A 22,018-nucleotide genomic window follows, 5' to 3' on the forward strand; every position below is an offset into this window, starting at 1 on the left:
GGAACCTACGTCAGAGGGCCCATCCTCTTCTCTTATTAGTTCAACAGCTTACAGGCCTATAAACTGGCAGCTTGATCAGCTCAGGGGAGCTTCCCTTGTGATTGGTTAGTGTGCTTTGGTTGGTACTTATCACAACCCTGTACTTGGAGGGCACTTACTAAAGTCTTTGGATGGTAACAGCCATCTTCCTGGGACATTCCTTTGGATACTCAGGAAACTGGAAGCTAGAAGGTCTGGTTTCTGACTTAAAGGAAGGACAAGGGAAACCCTCCATCTTATGGCTCACCCCTCCCTCAACCCTGACTCAGGAAGCTTTGGAGGCTAAGCCACTGAGAGTGATATTCAGTAATTTTGGATTTGTAAGTGAAACTCCTAAGTTTCTGCCATCGGTTCAATGTAGAGTAGGAGTTTAACTCAACAGCCATTGAAAGGAGGGTGGTGTTACAAGGAAGACTGAAAGGGGACTCCTTGCCATGCAGAGGCCTATGTGAGGCCGAAAAGGGGATGCAGTGCTCCTATCCTCACTGGGGAGATATGCAATTTTTGTAGCATTTAATTGGGGAATTTTATGCACTGAGACAACAATAATGGGAAACAGAAATATGTCAACCTCACGGAGAGATTCGGTCATCTGTTAGAAAGTCCTCATCTCCACGTAGCCAGACGATGATAGCTCTCTTGTTCAAAGGAACGGAGAGGCTGTCTCTTCCCACCTGTGGAAGGTCCTCATTCAATAAATGGCTCATCACATGGGTCAACATGTAGGTTCAGTAAGATCTTAATTATCTATTTAAAAGATTACCTAGTTTCAGAGGTCCCATGCAAGCCAAGAGGCATGAAAATCTGCATGAGATAGAGGGTGGCAATACTAGAGCCACGCTACAAAGCAGCTGAGCAGAGAACAGCTGCCGGAGACCAGCCCTACTGCGAGAGGAGGTCCGTGGAGGTCCAGGTCAAGGGCGTCGGCGCCCAGAGCATCTGGCTGAGTGAACACTGCAGGCGTTGACTGTGCTCTGATCTTGCAGGTCAAGCTGGGCTAGGCTAGAAGGGGGGGACTGTGGCAGACAGGTGCCCCACCGAGGGGTCTTCCACCCGAGAGCAGGGGTGCTCAGGGTGAGGGGCTGAAGCAGCACTGGAGGTGATAGTTTTAGCTCTCAGGGTCCAGCCAGGATGGCCTCGTGTTCGGGGGGGGGGGGGCAGGGGACGGTCACTGTCCCTGTGTCATTTCCCGTGTGTGGTTCCGATTCAGTCCTTTGGGACATTTATTAGGTTGCAATCAAAAGCATAGTCATTGTGAAAGTAGGGCTCTAAGAAAACCATACCAAACATCCAGAGCTGACCTTACTGGGAAGAAAGTGCTTCCAGCTCAAAAGGAGGTCTTCTTCCATCATCCTCTAAGGCCTGAGACGCTTTATTTTTTTAATTTTTTAAATTATTTTTTTTGGCCGCACAGCTTGTGGGATCTTAGTTCCCCAGCCAGGGATCGAACCCGGGCCCTGGCAGTGAACTTGCCCGGTTCCTAACCACTGGACCACCAGGGAATTCCCCCCCCCCCCACCTTTTTCTTTTTCTTGAGATGCTTTAAAGGCGTAGACACATAAAAACCACATTTTACTTTAATTAGTTTTTACGATCAATTGGGCTAAGAAGGGTCCAACGTAAAGAGGGCTGAGACATGATTATATGCCACATGACTCATCCTTTTTTTTCCCCCGGGGAAAATCTTTCAAATGTCGTGTTAGTTTAATATGCCTTCTGGCCCTTAACTGTCTTTTAGTCCTAACTGCAATTTGCATCCACATTCTCAGGTTTTGACATCAGTTGTCATTAATCCAGACCTTCATTTACATCATCCGGGCATCGTCATTTGCCCTTGCAAATCATTCTAACAGCAGTGAAACAACGTGAAGCAATTACAAAGGCAAGAGGATAAAAGTGTAATAAAACTGAATTCATGTCCCGTACTTGTTCAGTGTCAGATTTCGGAGGGAAGGTGCTTCCTCTTCTCATCAGTGGAGGGCCTGATTTCAATTTTTACTCAGAGCACACGAATTAGTTATTTTGGTTTTGATTAGGAGAAGATACCCTCAACTTGATATTTTTATATCTAAACAGTCAATATTTGTATTCATATCAGGATGGGTGTTATGACTGCAAAAGCTTTATTTAATATAATTTTGATTATACTAATGCTAATCACTGAAATATACTGAGCATTCACCCACTGCTAAGCGCCCTACGTGCATCACCTTAGCCCTCACAACGATCCGTTAGCTGGTGGATAATAATTCATTATTATTCCCATTTCACGTATGGGAAACAAGAAACAATTCAGAGCCAGAAACCCAGCTCTAACTTCACATCTTCACCTCTATTACCTCTTCCACTATTTCCGTCTTATAAGACACATGTGTGCATGAAAACAAATAACGTACACGAGGAGGGCAAAGGAAGACGCGAGAGTTTTGAAACTTAAAGTGGAAAAGAACAACCTTCTCTCTTTAGATTTTATTTTATTTTATATTGGACTATAGTTGATTAACAATGTTGTGTTAGTTTCAGGTGTACAGCAAAGTGATTCAGTTACACGTATACATATATCTATTCTTTTTCATTCTTTTCCCATTTAGGAAGAACAACCTTCTTTTTAAACCGGGTTAGGTGAGCGTCGTGGATTTGTCATTTTCGGCGTTGGGGGCTGTTGCTCTTACACTGCTTGACTCTATTCCCGTTAGATTTTATGAGCAACTTAATGGCAAAATGATGACCTGGCGGGACACCTTTAAAAGTGTTGAAAGTCTAACTTGTTCACATTCACCTTCCGGAGACAAAACTCAGCAACTGGATGCCAGCCTTCCTCAGCAGATAGCACGTTGCCTTGTCTTGGCGTCTCGGCTGGAGACGAGCATGTGAGGGACACTCTGAGCAGGTGAGATAGTTTGGGAGCTTCAGAGCATTACCGACTTTTAAAACCTTCCCCGAGGGATTCCCTGGTGGCGCAGTGGTTAAGAATCCGCCTGCCAACGCAGGGGACACGGGTTCGAGCCCTGGTCTGGGAAGATCCCACATGCCGCGGAGCAACTAGGCCCGTGAGCCGCAACTACTGAGCCTTTGCGTCTGGAGCCTGTGCTCCGCAACAAGAGAGGCCGCGATAGTGAGAGGCCTGCGCACCGCGATGAGGAGTGGCCCCCGCTCACCGCAACTAGAGAAAGCCCTCGCACAGAAACGAAGACCCAACACGGCCAAAAATAAATAAATAAATAAATAAATAAAACAAAAAACCTTCCCCAAGCAAAGGTGCAGTCTGGGGCAGAATCCTCTACACCTATGTTTTTTGAGCTGCTAGACAACGATCAGGTAACGCCTATTTTTTTTAACCTTAACAAGTTCTAACCAGCCTTGCAAAGCATAGGGTGGACAAGGCCCAAATGCGGGTTGCAACTTGGACTCCTGATTATACCTGAGAGGGAGGCCGCACGGGCCTCGATAAAGCCCTGGCCCCGGGAGGGTTCAGCTCCTGCAGGTACCAGGGCTGCACGGACAGAGAGCAAAGCTCCGAGGTAACTGCTGATGTTCTGACATCCTTGGGTCCTCAGTGCCCACAATCGCCCGGCTGACGGCTCCCTGTCAACTCACCCTCCTGGGGTGGTGAGTCTGAAAGATGAACCCTGAGCCTTTCTGCTTTGTCAGCACAACTAGCCAGCTGTGGACCCACAGCCCTGGGTTCTGCGGGCGCAGGGCCACCGGGCAGCCCCCTGGGCTCAGGAGCTGGCAGAAGAACAAAGGCGCAGAGAACAAAGGCGCAGACTGGGGAAGGCCCAATTTTAGAAGCTTTCTAAAGGCCTTTAATATGCTATGTTGGAAAAGCTGAGAGAGAGACAGAGAGAGAGACAGAGAGAGAGAGAGAGAGAGAGAGAGAGAGAGAGAGTGTGTGTGTATGTGTGTGTGTGTGTGTGTGTGTGTGTGTGTGTGTGTGTGTGTGTGTGTGTGTGTGTGTGTGTGTGGTGTGCTGGGGAAGGAATGAGGGCAACGGTTAGTTTCCATATATCCTGAGAGAAACGTGAGCCTCTGTCCCATTGATGTCAGAAGTCACGTGCGATATAATGGGGAGTCATCTGTCAAAGTTTTCCTTGTAACATATGAGCCAGGGATTTGGCCTAAGAGATAGAGAATAAACCTGAGTTAAGCAGAGCTGTTTCTCTAGATGTGACAACACACACATACACACACACACACACACACACACTCTCTCTCTCTCTCTCTCCATTCCCCTCCCCCTCCCCTGATGATAATAGAGCATTTTATACTTTGGCCTCAATTCTCCAGTAGGTTCTAGGTCAGGACTCAGCCTGGATGCCAGCTAAACAAGACTGGGATCTGGGGAGGCCTGTTTCCTGTAAAATTATGTTACCCTGGAGCAGGGTGGGAAACGTCCTGGATTTTGGGAAGGGGTCCTTTTCATCTGGCACACACTGCATATATATATTTTTAAATTTATTTATTTTTGGCTGCGTTGGGTCTTCATTGCTGTGCACAGGCTTTCTCTAGTTGTGTCGAGCGGGGGCTACTCTTCGATGCGGTGCGCGGGCTTCTCATTGCGGTGGCTTCTCTTGTTGTGGAGCACGGGCTCTAGGCACATGGGCTCAGTCATTGTGGTTCATGGGCTCTAGAGCGCAGGCTCAGTAGTTGTGGCGCACGGGCTTAGTTGCTCCGCGGCATGTGGGATCTTCCCGGATCAGGGCTCGAACCCGTGTCCCCTGCGTTGGCAGGCGGATTCTTAACCACTGCGCCACCAGGGAAGCCCCACACTGCATATTTATAGTCATTTTCCTCAAAAAAAAAAAATAGCCTCAAGCTTCTCATTGGTTTTGAAAATAAAGCCTTGGTCTCTCCTGGGTTCAGGGCAGGCGCTGCCTCAGCAGTTTTCAGTGGAATCCACCACAACCTGCCCCCCTCGCCCCCCCCCCCCCAGGGAAAACAAATGCTGTTGACACCAGGACTCCCGGTCTGCTTGCTCCTGGGCCCCCTGTCAGGTGTCCAACAAAGGGGGTCCCTGGCTGGGGATCGTGTCCTCCTGCGGCTTCTGCTGGCATGGGGGAGGGGGAGGGGTGGATGGTAGCAGAGAGCTGAGCATCAGAATTTCTCCACTGATGGGGCTCGGAGGGGCAACATGGGGGAGACAGGGGCTCACCTCAAGACTAAACTGATTTTAATTAGATTGCATGCTTTTTTGCAGCACCTGGTGGTGGCGGTGATGCGGAGGCAGACCCCAGAGTCCCTTAAAGCCACCAGCGCTGGCTCCCGGCCAAATCTCTATGCTGCCGCCCTCATCAGTGGCTCCATGTCTTTCCTTAACACGCGGTCGAGAAAAAAAAAAAAGAGCAGACAAGATGTCCTTGAAAAATGCAGATGCCTACTCCTCCCTTAGGCAAACATGAGCAGGAAAGTAAATCAGACTTCAGTGGCTGCACCCGTGGAGAAACGCCTGCCTCACTGGGGCCATCACCCTGGGGAACAAGGGAAATGCTCAGCTGGGGTCTAAACGCTGGCGAGCTCGTGCTCTCAGAAGCCGGCCCTGAGCGTGTGCCCTGGGCGGACACAGCTCCCTGCCCGTGGGGCTGCCTGCTCCCAGGTGCACAGCAGGGCGGGCCCCGGTTACGGTACCACGTGAACAGCTGTGCTGCAGGCCACAGTGAGGAGGGCGCTCTGGGACACAGGAGTGAGCCCGACTCTGCGGGAAGGGCCCCTGGGCGCCAGCAGAAGACAGGGGCGGGGGAAGACCAGCTACTTCAGGGGACCCGCCATCCCGTGTTTTCCTGGACTGCAGGGTCAGGCTTGATGCATTATTTGTAATCGAGGTAGCAGCGGTGAGAAATGGTTCAGAGAGCTCCCTTTTACCCTCCGCCCCATCTCCCCCATGGCAACATTTTGCCCATCTACAGTACAACGTCACAGTCTGGCTTTTGACACTGATACAGATTCACCGATCTTACTCGAATTTCCCAAGTTTCACTTAAACTCCTTTTTGCATATGTTCAACACAATGTTATCACCTATGGAGATGCGTGCATTCGGTACCACAGACGAGACACAGAACGTCTGTGTCATCACGAGGGTCCCTGGTGCTGCCCCTCTGTAACCACACCCACCTCTGGCTCCCTCACCCCCAGGTCCCTAACTCCTGGCAACCAGGAAACTGTCCTTCATTTCAAAAACGTGGTCACTTCACAAATACCATCTATCACTTACGACACAAATGAACCTATCTAAGAAACAGAAACAGACTCACAGACATAGAGAACAGACTTGTGCTTGCCCAGGGGGAAGGGGGAAGGGGGCAGGGGAGGGCTGGATTGGGAGTTTGGGCTTAGCAGATGCAAACTAGTACATACAGGATGGATAAACAACAAGGTCCTACTGTATAGCACAGGGGACTGTATTCAGTATCCGGTGATAAACCACAATGGGAAAGAATATGATACGTATATACATACATGTATAACTGAATCACTTTGCTCTACACCTGAAACTAGGACAACATTGAAAATCAACTGTACTTCAATTAAAAAAAAAGAAAAGAAAAAAAGTTTGTCATTTCAAAATGTTTTATAAATGGGATCATACAGTATGGCACCTTTTGAGATAGTTTTTTCACTCAGTGTAATTCCCTGGGGATTCAGCCAAGCGGTTGTATCCATAGTTTGCTCCCTTCGCTGCTGCACAGTATTCCATGGCATGGCCGTACCATCCTTTGTTTAAAGTCCCCCAGTGAAGGACATCAGGGCTGATTCCAGTTTTTGCTTATTATGAAGAAAGCTGCTATGAACATCTGTGTGCAGGTTTTTGTGGGGACGGAAGTTTTCCTTTCTCTGGGATCAATGCCCAAGGGTGAAATTGCTGGTTTGAATGGTAATTGTATGTTTAGTTCTGGAAGAGTCTGCCAAACTATTTCCCAGAGTGGCTGGACCATTTTGCATTCCCATCAGCAATGTATGAGTCTCTCTGCATTATCATCATCATCATTTCGTGTTGTCATCCTTTTTTATTTTAATCAAGCCGATAGGTGTGTGTTCATTGTGGTGTTAATTTGCATTTCCATAGTGATGAATGGTGCTGAACAGCCTTTCATGTGCTTATTGGCCATCTGTAGATCCTCTTCAGGGAGATGCATGGGTATGTCTTTTGCCCACTTTCTAACTGGACTTGTTTTTTTTTTTACTCTTTAGTTTTGAAAGCTCTTTATATATTCCAGGCACTAGTCCTTTGTCGGGTGTGTGGCTTGTAGATATTTTCTTCCAGGGTGGGTGGAACTTATCTTTCCCTCCTCCTCACAAGGTCACACACAGAACAAAAGTTTTCATTCTGATGAGGTCCAACTCATTAGTTTTCTCTTTCATGGATCATGGTTTTGGTGTCAAGCCTCAGAACTTTTTGCCTAACCCTAGGGTACACCCCAAAGATTTTCTACTGTTTTTTTAAATTTAATATTTTTATGTTTTAAATGTAAGTGTATGATCCATCCTGAGTTAATTTTTGTTATCAGTTGTGAAGTTCACTTTTTTGCACGTGGACGTCTAGTTGTTCCTGCACCGTTTGTTGAAAAGCTAGTCTTCTCCTTCCACTGAATTACTCTTGCACCTTTGTGAAAAATCATGTGAGCATATTTGAGCAGGTCTGTCTCTGGTTCTCTACTCTGTCCCTGTTCTGTGTCTATGCCTCCACCAAACCACACTGTCTTGATTACTATAGCTGCACAGCGAGCCTTAATATCAGGTAGTGTTTTCTCCCACTTGATTCTTCTTTGTCAAGGTTGTTTGAACTATTTTAGGGCCTTGCCTTTCCATATAACTTTTAGAACAAGCCGTCTGTGTCTACAAAAAAACCTTGCTGGGATTTTTTTTTAAAAAACAACTTCATTGAGAGATAATTCACACATCATGCAATTCACCCTTTTAAAGAGTGCAATTTGCAGCAAAGGAAACCGTAAACAATGAAAAAGACGACCTATGGAATGGGAGAAAATATGTGCAAATGATGCAACCAACAAGGGCTTAATCTCCAAAATATACAAACAACTCATACAACTCAATGACAAAAAAACAAACAACCCAATCGAAAAATGGGCGAAGAACTAAATAGACATTTCTCCAAGGAAGACATACACGTGGCCAACAGACACAAGAAAAGATGCTTCACATTGCTAACTATCAGAGTAATGCAAATCAAAACTGCAATGAGGTATCACCTTACACCGGTCAGAATGACCATCATCAAAAAGTCTACAAATAACAAATGCTGGAGAGGGTGTGGAGAAAAGGGACCCCTCCTACACTGTTGGTGGGAATGTAAGTTAGTGCAGCCCCTATGGAAAATAGTACGGAGGTTCCTCAAAAAGCTAAAAATAGAGTTGCCATCTGATCCAGCAATCCACTCTCGGGCATATATCCAGACAAAACTCTAATTCAAAAAGATACATGCATCCCTATGTTTATAGCAGCACTGTTCACAATAGCCAAGACAGGGAAACAACCTAAATGTCCACCGACAGATGAATGGGTAAAGAAGATGTGGTATATACGCATAATGGAATACTACTCAGCCATAAAAAAAGTACAAAATAATGCGATTTGCAGCAATATGGATGGACCTAGAGATTATCATATTAAATGAAGTAAGTCAGACAGAGAAAGACAAATACCATACGATATTACTTACATGTGGAATCTAAAATATAACATAAATGAACTTATCTATGAAACAGAAACAGATTCACAGACATAGAGAACAGACTTGTGGTTACCAAGGTGGGTGGGGTGGGGGACGGATGGAGTGGGAGTTTGGGCTTAGCAGATGCAAACCAGTGTACATAGGATGGATAAACCACGAGGTCCTACTGCAGAGCACAGGGGACTCTTCAATATCCTGTGATAAACCACAATGGAAAAGAAAATATATAAAAAAAGAACATATATATATATGTATGTAAAACTGAATCACTCCGCTGTACAGCAGAAATTAACACAACACTGTAAATCAACTATACTTCAATAAAAATAAAGAGTGCAATTTGGTGTTTTCTTAGCTTATTCACAAGGTCACGCCCTTGTGCAGAGAAGACAGAACACGGCAGGCCTGAGACTGCTATCCTTAGAGAGGCCTGCTTGCCAGACTGGCCCTCGGCTGGCATCTGAAAACTGGGCTCCCGGAGTGTTTCCAGTCAACAAGCAACAAGTAAGAGGGGTTCACTGTGCCTGGACTGTTTCTGCACACAATGTAGTTGATGCTGAGTAACGTTTCTCGGTGGTTTTGGCACGTGCTAGGGAGAAGGTGCTCATGGGACCAGCCCTTAGTAAAGCCTCTGAGTGTGCAGTCTCCAGTGGGCTTCCCTGAGCTGAAGCATCACACGCGTGTTGCTGTGCTTTTCCTGCACAGAGGGCTGTGCTCTGTGTGAGCCCTCGGGGCAGGGCGAGAGCAGGAGAAAGGCTGCACGTGGATCCCTCCGGACGGTGCCTCTCTTTCCCTTCTGATCTGTGTATCCTCACTGCATCTCTGTAGTCAATCTTAGCCTCGGCTGAGAGCTCCCTGTTGGTGTGGCCTGAGGGGCTGGAGAGCTTTTCTCAGGCAGGGCAGGGATTTCCCTCTGTAGCGGAGGGATTCCGTCAGCTGGACTCCTTGGCTGCTTCTTGGGTGGGCTGGGGGGACAAAGAGCCTTCCTGGACCAGGCTGCTTGCTGTAGCTGGGCCTCGCCCGACAGGTGGGCTCACATTCCCAGTATCTCCTGGTGGAAAAGGGATGTCTCAGACCCAGCGAGGAAGGAGAGTGTTTCCTCTGGCTGTTCATATTTGGTGGGAATCTCCCTAGTGCTTCCCCTTGCCTGGTATTGTTAGAAGAATGAGTCTGTCTGGGATGCTTTTTCTTGCTCGGTCGGGGGGGTGGGAAACACTGGGTCTAGGGTCGGGGGTTGCGGGATACCCCACCTCTGTGCTGTGTGTAGCCCTGGGGTTCCCAACTCACTCACTCTCTTCTTACCACCTTTCAGAGCTTTCCTCTGGTTGCTTCTTGCATTATTTCCAGGGTTTACAGTTGTGCTGAGCAGGGAGAAGCAGAAAGAAATGTGTCTACACCATTCTGTCCCAATCCAAAGCCTCCATCATCTTTTTTTAAAAAATTTTTATTGGAGTATAGTTGATTTACAGTGTTGTGTTACAGTGTCTCATTCTTTTTTTTTTTTTAACATCTTTATTGGAGTATAATTGCTTTACAATGGTGTGTTAGTTTCTGCTTTATAACAAAGTGAATCAGTTATACATATACATATATCCCCATATCTCTTCCCTCTTGCATCTCCCTCCCACCCTCCTTATCCCACAGTTCTAGCTGGTCACAAAGCACCGAGCTGATCTCCCTGTGCTATGCGGCTGCTTCCCACTAGCTAGCTATTTTACGTTTGGTAGTGTATATATGTCCATGCCACGCTCTCACTTTGTCCCAGCTTACCCTTCCCCCTCCCCGTGTCCTCAAGTTCATTCTCTAGTAGGTCTGTGTCTTTATTCCTGTCCTGCCCCTAGGTTCTTCATGACCTTTTTTTTTGTTTTTTAGATTCCATATATATGTGTTAGCATACAGTATTTGTTTTTCTCTTTCTGACTTACTTCACTCTGTAGGACAGACTCTAGGTCCATCCACCTCACTACAAATAACTCAATCTCGTTTCTTTTTATGGCTGAGTAATATTCCATTGTATATATGTACCACATCTTCTTTATCCATTCATCTCTTGATGGACACTTAGGTTGCTTCCATGTCCTGGCTATTGTAAATAGAGCTGCAATGAACCAGTGTCTCATTCTTTTTTTTTTTTTTAATTAATTTATTTATTTATTTTTGGCTGCGTTGGGTCTTTGTTGCTGCGTGCGGGCTTTCTCTAGTTGCGGCGAGCGGGGGCTACTCTTCATTGTGGTGCACGGGCTTCTCATTGCGGTGGCTTCTCTTGTTGCAGAGCATAGGCTCTAGGCACGTGGGCTTCAGTAGTTGTGGCTTGCAGGCTTTAGAGCGCAGGCTCAGTAGTTGTGGTGCACAGGCTTAGTTGCTCCACGGCATGTGGGATCTTCCCGGACCAGGGCTCGAACCCGTGTCTCCTGCACTGGCAGGCGGATTCTTAACCACTGCGCCACCAGGAAGGCCCCAGTGTCTCATTCTTAAAGTGGCTCTCTGGACTATAGATTTCTACTTTATACTTTTTTTTCTTTAATTTTTTTCTTTTTGGCCACTCAGCATGTGGGATCTTAATTCCCCGACCCGGGATCAAACCCTCGCCCCCTGCATTGGCAGCAGGGAGTCTTAACCACTGGACTGCCAGGCAAGTCCCCCATCATCATATTTTAACTCATCCTACTTTAATTTATGAGGAACAATCATATAATTAAGCATTCCATTCACCATTAACATTGATTTACAAAGTATATACGGTCTTTTTTCCAAAAGTTTCTGGAGTAGCTTGATTCGTGTCCAGGGAACAGGCTGTAGATTCACTTTTCCTGGCTCCTGCCCTCGAATCCAAACCAATACCCTGGAGATGATTCAATCGCCCATTGGAGGAAAGGGCTCTGAAAGCTGGAAAGAAGATGGTGGACTGCCTGGGAGTACAGGACTGCAGAAGCAACCAGGTGATGAGTTCACTGTTTTGTTTTGATCGCCCATGTGTATCTGGACTGCACACAGGAGGGACCTGGGACCCAGAACTGTCAACAGGCACAGACCTGAATCCCAAGAGGACCAGGAGAGGGAAGTCTGACAGAGACAGCAGGAGCTGGCCACCCCAAATGCCCACAGCGGCAGCTCTGAAGTGCTGGTGGGCTGAGCACCCCCTACCAGCCCTGGGACGCCGATGCAGGGACAGTACTGAAGCCCCTCGCCAGTTCAGCGCCCACTCCACACTTGGAGCTCAGCAGGGCAGGCGGTCTACCCACAGGGGTAATACCAGCAGAGACTGGTGTCTCCCTGCCCTACACCAGGTGGCATAAGGGGATGAAGGCCCAGCACTCTGGCTCTCCCAGCTCCCCAGAGAAGGTGGCCCATGGAGGTGGGTTCAGCCCCTGCAGGTGGCCCAGTAAGTAACTGATCACAAGCCCCAGCAGTGCCAGAAGAGTGAAACAGATCAGAACAGCATGATCAGAAAACTAAACTGTCACTGGAACTACAGCCCAGATCCTATATGCTAAGCCTAAATCCGGTGACTGCCTGCTAAAGGAGAAGATTTAAACAGGGTCAAGTCTCCTAACATAACCCAAATGCCCAGGATACGACAGAAAATCACCCCTAAAATACAAAGATCAGTGGAACAGAATAGAGAGCCCAGAAATAAACCCACACATATATGGTCAATTAACTTACGACAAAGGACCTAAGAATACACAATGGGGAAAGGACAGTCTCTTCAATAAATGGCGCCGGGAAGACTGGACAGACACATGCAAAAGAATGAATCTAGACCACTCTCTTACACCATACACAAAATTAACTCAAAATGAATTAAAGAGCTGAATGTAAGACCTGAGCCTAGAAGAACTTCTAGAAGCAAACATAGGTAGTAAGCTCCTTGACATAGATCCTGGTGACGATTTTTTTGAAATCTGACCCCAAAAGTAAAAGCAACAAAAGCAAAAACAAAGAACTGGGATTACATCAAACTGAAAACCTTGTGCACAGTAAAGGAAACCATCAACAAAGTGAAAAGTCAACCTCTGGAATTGGAGAAAATATTTGCAAATCATATCTCTGATAAGGGGTTAATATCCAAAATATAAAGAGCTCATACAACTCAGTAGCAAACACCAAACAATCCAATTAAAAATGGGCAGAATATCTGAACAGACATTTTTGCAACAAAGACATGCAGATGGCCGACAAGTACATGAAAAGATGCTCAACAACACTAATCATCAGGGAAATGCAAATCAAAACCAAAATGAGATCTCACCTCACACCTGTTAGAATGGCTGTCATCAAGAAGACAGGAGAGAACAAGTGCTGGAGAGGGTGTGGAGAAAAGGGAGCCCTTGTGCACTGCTGGTGGGAATGTAAAAACACCGTATGATCCACCAATCCCACTCCTGGGGATTTATCTGAAGAAAACAAAAGCACTAAGTTGAAAAGATACATGTACCTCCATGATCACTGCAGCATTATTTACACCAGCCGAGATATGAAAATGACCTACGTGTCCACTGACAGGTGAACGAATAAAGCAATTATGGTATATATACACAGTGGAATAATATTCAGCCATAAAAAGAATGACATCTTGCCATTTGGGACAACATGGATAGACCTTGAGGGCAGTATGCTAAGTGAAATAAGCCAGACAGAAAAAGACAAATATTGTATGATCTCACTTACACGTGGAATCTAAAAAGAAAAAGAAAAGCAAAAACCAAGCTCATAGATACAGTGGCTGCCAGGGATGGAGGGGCTGGTGGTGCTGGAGGGTGGGCAAAAGGGGTGAAGGGAGACAAAAGGTACAAACTTCCAGGTATGAAATAAGTAAGTAAGTCCTGGGAACATTATGTATAGCGTGATGATTACAGTTACTAATACTGTGTCATATATTTGAAATTTGCTAACAGAGTAGATCTTAAAAGTTATCATGACCAGAAAAAATTCTGTAACTATGTATGCTGACAGATGATAATTCGACTTATTGTGGTGACCATTTTGCAATATACACAAATATCCACTCATTATGTTGTACACCTGAAGCTAATATTATGTTGTATATCAATTATACCTCAATGAAAAAGGAAAGAAAGGAAGGAAGGAAGGAAGGAGGGAAGGGAGGGAGGGAGGAAGGAAACCACCCATAATACTAAGAGTTGGGTAAATCACAATTTGCTTCAGAGAAGACAATCTACTGACGCTAACACTGAGATGAACCAGATGTTGGAATTATGTGACAAAGATTTTCACACAGTCATTATAAAAGTGTTCCAAGTAATTATGAATTCTTTTGAAACAGATTAAAAAAATAGAAAACCTCTGCAAAGAAACAGAAGTTATACAACAGAACCAAATGGGAATGATAGAACCGAAAAACACAAGAGCCAAAATAAAAATAATATACATAACACTATGAAAAAATCATGCAGATATATTAAAATAAATACATCAAAGCCAAGGGCAATATGCTGAGGAGTCTTATTAAATGTTTACTATGTGCCAGGTACTGTTTTAAGCATTTTCCTTGTATTAATTCATTTAATCTTCACAACAACCCTGTGACATAGATATCAGTATCCTTGTTAATGGGTGAGGAATCTGAGACACAGAGAGGTCGAGTGACTTGCCTAAGATCACACAGCTTACTAGAGGTGGAGTCGGGGAGTCTGTCCTAGAGTCTCTGCTCCTGTCCACGTGTAGTATTGCTTGGTATTATGCTGCCTCTTTCAGAGAATGAAACGAATTCCAGCGAGTAGTCTCGGTGGGCATCTCTGCCAGGGCTGCTGCTAAGCCTCCTCACGGGCCCCTCCTCCTCCTCTTCCATCTCCTCCTACAGCCCAGAATTAGCACAGCTGCCAGAGGATCTCCACTTGACATGCCAATCAGCGTGCTTCACTCCCCAGCCTGAGTCTCCCCAGCGGCTCACATCACACTCGGAATAACATCCTGCCTCCTTCCCAAGACCTGTGGGCCCTGCCTGTGTTTTCAGATCCCCCTCCGCCCACTCTCCTGTTCATGCCAACCACCACCCTCAGACTTCCTCGCTCTTCTTTGCACTCATCCCTGCCCCAGGCCCTTTGCACTTGCTCTTTCCCCTCCCGGAATGCTTGTCCCCCAGATCTTCATTTGGCCACTTGCTTTTTTCACATTTCTGCTCCAAAGGCATCTTCCCAGGGAGGCCTCCCATGACTGCATTTTATTGTCTTCAGATCAATCTCACTATCGTTCCTTTTTGACTGTCTTTCTCCCCAACTAAAACTGACCAGAGGAGGAATTCCCTGGCAGTCCAGTGGTTAGGTCTCCACACTTCCACTGCAGGGGACACGGGTTCGATCCCTCGTTGGGGAACTAAGATCTTGCATGCCACATGGCACGGCCAAAAAAAAAAAAAAGCTGGGGCAAAAAAAATAATAATTAAAAAAATAAATAAACCTGACCAGCAGGAAGGCCTTGTTTATCTTGCTTACTGCTTCATCACCAGTGGCTAGAACAGGGCCTGACTTAGTGTAGGAACTTAAATATTTGTTGAATGAACAGATAAATGAATGGATGAGAGATATAGTTTTCATTACCTGGAAAGCAGAGAGATGAAGTTTTTATTTTCAGACCTAATTTTTAAAAGGTCACACAGGTCCTAATGTAAAAGATGTCGTATAATAAAATAGAAGACAGTTTCACCAGCATAGTTCAGAGATTAACAACTGTATTAACATTTATTATATTCTGCCTTCAAAATATACATGTTGTATTTCTTAAAACATGGCATCGGTAAGAAACTTACCCTTAAACCTTAATGCTTTTTAAGCTACAGTAATCTAGACAATATGGTACTGGCACAAAAACAGAAATATAGATCAATGGAAAGGATAGAGAGCCCAGAGATAAACCCACGCACCTATAGTCACCTAATCTATGACAAAGGAGGCAAGGATATACAATGGAGAAAAGACAGTCTCTTCAAAAAGTGGTGCTGGGAAAACTGGACAGCTACATGTAAAAGAATGAAATTAGAACACTCCCTAACACCATACACAAAAATAAACTCAAAATGGATTAGAGACCTAAATGTAAGACCGGACACTATAAAACTCTTAGATGAGAACATAGGAAGAACACTCTTTGACATAAATCACAGCAAGATCCTTTTTGACCCACCTCCTAGAGTAATGGAAATGAAAACAAAAACAAACAAATGGGACCTAATGCAATGTAAAAGCTTTTGCAAAGCAAAGGAAGCTACAAACAAGACAAAAAGACAACCCTCAGAATGGGAGAAAATATTTGCAAACCAATGAACAGACAAAGGATTAATCTCCAAAATATATAAACAGCTCATGCAGCTCAATATTAAAAAAACAAACAACCCAATCCAAAAATGGGCAGAAGACCTAAATAGGCATTTCTCCAAAGAAGACATACAGATGGCCAAGAAGCACATGAAAAGCTGCTCAACATCACTAATTATTAGAGAAATGCAAATCAAAACTACAATGAGGTATCACCTCACACCAGTCAGAATGGCCGTCATCAGAAAATCTACAAACAACAAATGCTGGAGAGGGTGTGGAGAAAAGGGGACCCTCTTGCACTGTTGGTGGGAATGTAAATTGATACAGCCACTATGGAGAACAGTATGGAGGTTCCTTAAAAAACTTAAAATAGAATTACCATATGACCCAGCAATCCCACTACTGGGCATATACCCAGAGAAAACCACAATTGTAAAAGACACATGCACCCCAGTGTTCACTGCAGCACTATTTACAATAGCCGGGTCATGGAAGCAACCTAGATGCCCATGGACAGATGAATAGATAAAGAAGATGTGGTACATATATACAATGGAATATTACTCAGCCATAAAAAGGAATGAAATTGGGTCATTTGTAGAGACGTGGATGGATCTAGAGACTGTCATACAGAGTGGAGTAAATCAGAAAGAGAAAAACAAATATCGTATATTAACGCATATATGTGGAACCTAGAAAAATGGTACAGATGAACCAGTTTGCAGGGCAGAAACTGAGACACAGATGTAGAGAACAAACGTATGGACACCAAGGGGGAAAGCAGCGGGGGGGTGGTGTGATGAATTGGGCAATTGGGATTGACATATATACACTGATGTGTATAAAATTGATGACTAATAAGAACCTGCTGTATAAAAAAATAAATAAAATAAAATTCAAAAAAAAAAACCAACCTTAATGCTTTAAAAAAAAATTCTCTTAATTGGCCAAGACTTTAGAGTTCATCTATTATCAGACACGTGTGGGGCACAGGATATTAAAAGCACCTGCTGCTGGGCTGATCTCCAGAATAAGCCAATGTCATCCTTGCCCTGACCTTTGTCCCCTGAAGCCCTCCTCTTCCTCGATGAGGGTAAAGCCTATTTTTTCCCCACAAAGACCCGTTCCAGCCCCTTTCTCTGTGACATCAACGCAGAGGCCTCAGGACACTAATGGCCTCTCACCCGGGCCCAGTTCTTGCCCTGTTCGTAGTTTTCCTTGTGTGTGTGCACGTGGGCACATGCAGGGCTCTCCACACCGCCTGCTGGGTGCTCTGGGCAAACAAAGACACACACACATCAGCAAGTGAGAGATCCCCTTTGCACAAGGAAAGGTCCGACCATGACTGAAACAAATCTCTCATCCTTCCGACTCCCTTCCCTAACTTCTCTATTTTCGCTGCTCTCATTTTTCCATCTTTGTGACGAAGGGCTGAATAAGAGATGTAAGAGGAGGAGCTGGTGGGAAGCAGGTAATTAGGACTCGACTTGAGGTTGAGTTCGAGGTTTCAGTGGGACGGGCTGGCCTGAGTCATCCCTGCTGCCGTCTGTGGACACAGCAGGCTCAACCATCCGAAGACCCTGCCTTCGAAGGGTCCTGCAGCTCTGCCTCCTTTTTGGTCCAGGCGCTCATCGGAACGACTGAGGACCATCTCCTGGCCGCTGTCACCCTCTCCTTCCAGTCTAGTCTCTTTAAACCTTAATTCCAAGTTTTTCACTCTTCAACAGCTACTTCAGGGCCGACACTGTGTTTCCAGGCAACGTTGGGGATAAAACAAGCTCCATGGTTCCTGGCCTTGCAGAGGTTCCCATGATGACACCACCCTGTTTCCCAGAGGACGACTCCAAAGGCTTACAGACACCCCGCCCTCAGCATCGAATTCAAGTCCCTTCCCCAGGCTGGTGCTGCACCCCATCTCCGCATCCTGCAAGGCAGGGAGCCTCTGCCGTCACACCTCTGTGTACGCTCACCTCCCTCCCTGAGCCTGGACACCCTCTCCCCCTCCAGCCTCCCTCTCCACCCGTCAACGCTCTGTCCTTCACAGCTTCGTTCAAAGCACACCTCTCTCCCAGGCCCCTCTAATCCCCTGGCCCAAGACGTGCGCTCTCCATCTCTGAGTTCTCACGGGACCTTGTGTACACTTCCGACACCCATCACGTTATACTTGGTATCAAGTGAAATGTACATTTAGTTCCTCTATGAAGCCATCAGAGAAAAGGGTCCACGTCTTACCCATACTGGTGGTTCCCCATGGCTCCCCCTCGGCCGCTGCCTTACAACACAGGGTACCTTATACAAAAGGTGATCATATAATTCGTTATAGTTTCTTGTCCACACTAGAACCCTTTGGAGAGTGAAAGGGGCCCTCTTAATCATTGTGCTGGGCTAGAAGTAAAGGTAAAATTGACCCTGGCTACTTGGATACGTGCTCCTCTATTTATGCCACATGAAGGCTCCATGAACAATGTATGAATTAAGAGGAAACGCTGGCTGGGTCGACAGCCAGTGAGCGGCGTGGGGCAGTGGAGGAGGGGGTCTTCCCTAGAGCTGAGGCTGCTGAGGACAGTGTCCTGGAGCAGGTGGTCCCTGAGGTATGTCCCAGGGAAGGGACAGGATTCAGGAAGGTCCAATGAGACAGAGAGAAGAAGGAATGACATCATGCAAGGACAGGATGATAGGAGCAAAGGCAGAACCGCATTTGACATTTTCAGAGAAAAGTGAGCATGGCTGAGACCGGCAGTTTATATGGGGGAGAAATTGGCAACCGGGTTGGAAAGTGCAGTAGGAAGGATCTGGGGGGCGGACACCAGTCTGGGAGAGGGGGGTGCGTAGGCTTCACGCAGGAGGTAAGGGCAAGCTCCTGAATGTTTCTGAGCAAGAAAGAGACAAAGAAAATGCAGAATTGTGGGGAGGTTAGTCTCACAGTTGTGTTTATTTACTTATTTTGAAATTTAGGGGTTTGTATTTATATTAATGAGTAGTGTTACAAAAACAGTTTTCACAGAATTCCTTAAGGTATTAAGGCTTCTTGATATGTTTCGGAATTCGTATTTCTCTTCTGTTAAATATCTCTTTTTGGTTTTGGTCGTGCTGGGTTCTCAGCCTTCACATGGATTAACATGAATATTTTACTATTAAGTACTATATTTGTTAAATTATATCTATTATAAGAATGTGGCCCATAGATACATGGAATTTCCCTTTAATTATTTAGGATAAAGAAGTTTTAAGTTTTGCCAAATCAAGATTATCAATTATTTTCTTACTCCTTCCATTTATTTATTTATTATTATACTTTTAATTTTTTAAATTAATTTTTACTGGAGTGTCGTTGCTTTACTCACGGATGTGTTTACAGATAGGTGAGGCTGAGCAGAGGGAGGTCACGTGGGATCCACGGAAATAATCTTGATGTGAGATGATCAGGGCTTCAAGGAAACATCAGTAACCATGAAGAGTGGTCAGGAGACCCGAAAGGGAAGAATTAACAGGACTTGTGACCCGAGGGAGTCAGGGATGGCTTTCGGGTGACACTCTGCACAGGTTATTATCTATTGGGATCACAGATGGAAATATGGACGTCAAGAGGCAGAGGTGACTGCAGGGAGAGGATGAAGTTAAATTTCTACATCCTCAGTGTGAGGTACCAGTGGGTCTTCTGGATGGAAACGTCCAGTAGACAGCCAGACAGAAAAGCCTAGGAGGTGGGAGAGATGAGGAGAAGCAGAAGTGATTTAGAAGGAGTCATTATCCACGGACTGAGAGACAGGTGGAAGACAGAAAGGGATGAGGTGTCTTGGGGCCAAAGTGTGGGAAGAGCATCATGGATTATGAAGGGTTGGATCTCAGGGAGATGCATGCCCTGGGGTGGGGGGGGAGAGATAAGGAGACCAAGAAGGGCTCATTCTGGGGAAGGAACTGGATGATGCAGAGTCCTGAGGGCTAGAGGAAGTTTCGAGCAGGAAGTGGCTAATTCTGTCAAATTTGACAGAGGGATCGAGAAGGACAAAGACTTTGCGCAAAACGGCTTTGGCAATTGAGATGAGGATGAAAATGAACAGTATCCGAGGAAGTGAACGCGATATGCATTTCTCTGGCCAACGATGTGGCCTGTGTCAGAGGCATGGTGATGTGATGTGTGCTTCCATCCTTAAGAAGGATGAATGGCACAACAGCCAAGTTAGGTTCAACCAAAGTACGAATGGTCCTAATATTGATCAGGCTGTGACCTATGACCAAAATACCTAAATGACAGGCACTAACCTGTGATATCTTTTTTCACCCAGAAGGTAGCAGTACCGGGCATAGAAGAAAGAACTTTTCTTGATACAGATCCCGTCGTAATGATACCTGAAAAATAAAGGTTGTCTTCAAGATGATGTCAAACCACTGGCGTGCTTTAGAGAAGACACAGAACGGACTAGCCAAGGAAGACAGAGTTCTTCTCTGGGTTTCATCATTGACTCCATTTATTAGGAAAAGCTAATCAGTCATGCGGCCTGACCAAGCTCTGTTAGGTGGACAATTTCATACTATTTCACATGCATCAACTTTGAAACGGGCTTGCAGATGTTCTCCTCTGCTTTCCCGACTTATGACACTCAAATCTTAGAAAGATGCCACAGGGAAAGCCTCCGGTTGCCTCCGCCATTGACTTTCTCAAAGGGAGGTGGACTGATGCCAGTGTCCCCTCTGTTGAGTGGACTCAGGTTCTCAGACCCCCAGTAGGAAGGCTGGTTCCTCCTCTGCTGAGCCGGGGAAAGGCAGCAGCTCGTATGGGCTCCTAGCAGCCCCACAAAATTTTTTCAAATTAACTGTTGCCCAGTGTTTAGCTTGGCAAACTCTTCCATGCTTTCCACTCCTTCAAGGGTGGCAGGCTCCTTCCCTAGTTTGGCTTCCACCCCTTCTAACTGATTTCCTGATCTCACTGATTTCTCCTGATTTTTCTTGATTTAAAACAAACAACAAATAACAATGATAATTGAGTGACAATTATAACAGGATGCACCCGATAACACTGGAATTTCCTTTCAAGTTAAAAATATCGCCCGGGTACCTTCTGTCTCCTGAATAGAATTCAAATATGTGAATTAGATGAAGGCTTAGAAATTTTAGTTCAAGGAGTAATTAAAACAGTTTTATTGTTCTAGGGATATAGTTACTTAATTATTTCAACAATTAGACATTTACATGTCTAAACGTTGGAAGTATCAGAAACAGAAAAATACACTGTGACTTTTGTATTTTAACAAAATCTCTCAAGAAGATAAGAGACTCATATTTGGTCCTGGCATCACCTGAATTATATCAGGCACTGGGAATTTCATATAATTATAGGAACTCTTTGGTAAGAGCTGATATTTATCGTATGTTTAGTTTTGCATTTCTTTGGTCACCCATTTTGTGGTTTTTCAAAATGTGTGTTTTTAACATTTAAAATAAAACAAACTGCTTGTGATGATGGATGACTTTGTTTTTTGCTTCTTTTGTTTTTTGGTTTTCTATTATGCACATGTTAACTTTTAAGAAATAAGTGTTATTTAAAAAAAATAATAAAATAAAACAAAAATGATCAACCTACCTGGCATTTCCTCTTGTGCCCAGCCTCCGGGTGCCAAGATCAGGGAAAACCAAGTGCACGAGCTAAAAGAATAAGCCAGATTTAAAGCTGCAATTTGAAAATTTAGAAATAGAACTTCTAGCTTCGTCTCTTACCACGTTTAAACTGTATTCCCTCTTTTCTGATCATTAAGAAAATATATGTAACTGAAATTTGGAAAAGTCAGACAAGTATAAAGAAGGAAACACAAAACTCAGAGGGATACTGCCATGTAAACCTCAATGTGGTCCATTCCCATCTTTTTTCCAAAGCCTCACTGTGTACATGGACCCTGTGGGTCTACATAGGAAATACCTGCATCGCACAATTAGCATGTCTGCAGTTCTGCTTTCCACTTTCTTCCCTCCAACTTATACCATAAACACTTCCCCTTGTCATTAAAAATCCTCTGAAA

The 22,018-nt window shown here is 45.2% G+C and overlaps 1 protein-coding gene across 5 annotated transcripts in view; it reads right to left on the reverse strand.

The window, feature by feature from the left end:
* The window catches only part of RFX8 (regulatory factor X8), a 66,914-nt gene that overhangs the window by 29,724 nt on the left and 15,172 nt on the right, over nucleotides 1-22,018 (reverse strand). For 4 of the 5 annotated variants that reach the window (XM_068564394.1, XM_068564396.1, XM_068564395.1 and 1 more), the window contains exons 3-4: nucleotides 21,586-21,647; nucleotides 20,268-20,354 (exon numbers count right to left, since the gene is read on the reverse strand). In XM_068564394.1, the coding sequence (XP_068420495.1) occupies nucleotides 20,268-20,354; nucleotides 21,586-21,647 (149 nt within the window). Of the gene's footprint in view, nucleotides 1-20,267; nucleotides 20,356-21,585; nucleotides 21,648-22,018 lie in introns of those variants that run through there. The other variant, XM_068564398.1, reaches the window with a different exon arrangement.

This window comes from Eschrichtius robustus, chromosome 15 (assembly GCF_028021215.1).
Source record: "Eschrichtius robustus isolate mEscRob2 chromosome 15, mEscRob2.pri, whole genome shotgun sequence".
Taxonomy (NCBI): Eukaryota; Metazoa; Chordata; class Mammalia; order Artiodactyla; family Eschrichtiidae; genus Eschrichtius; species Eschrichtius robustus.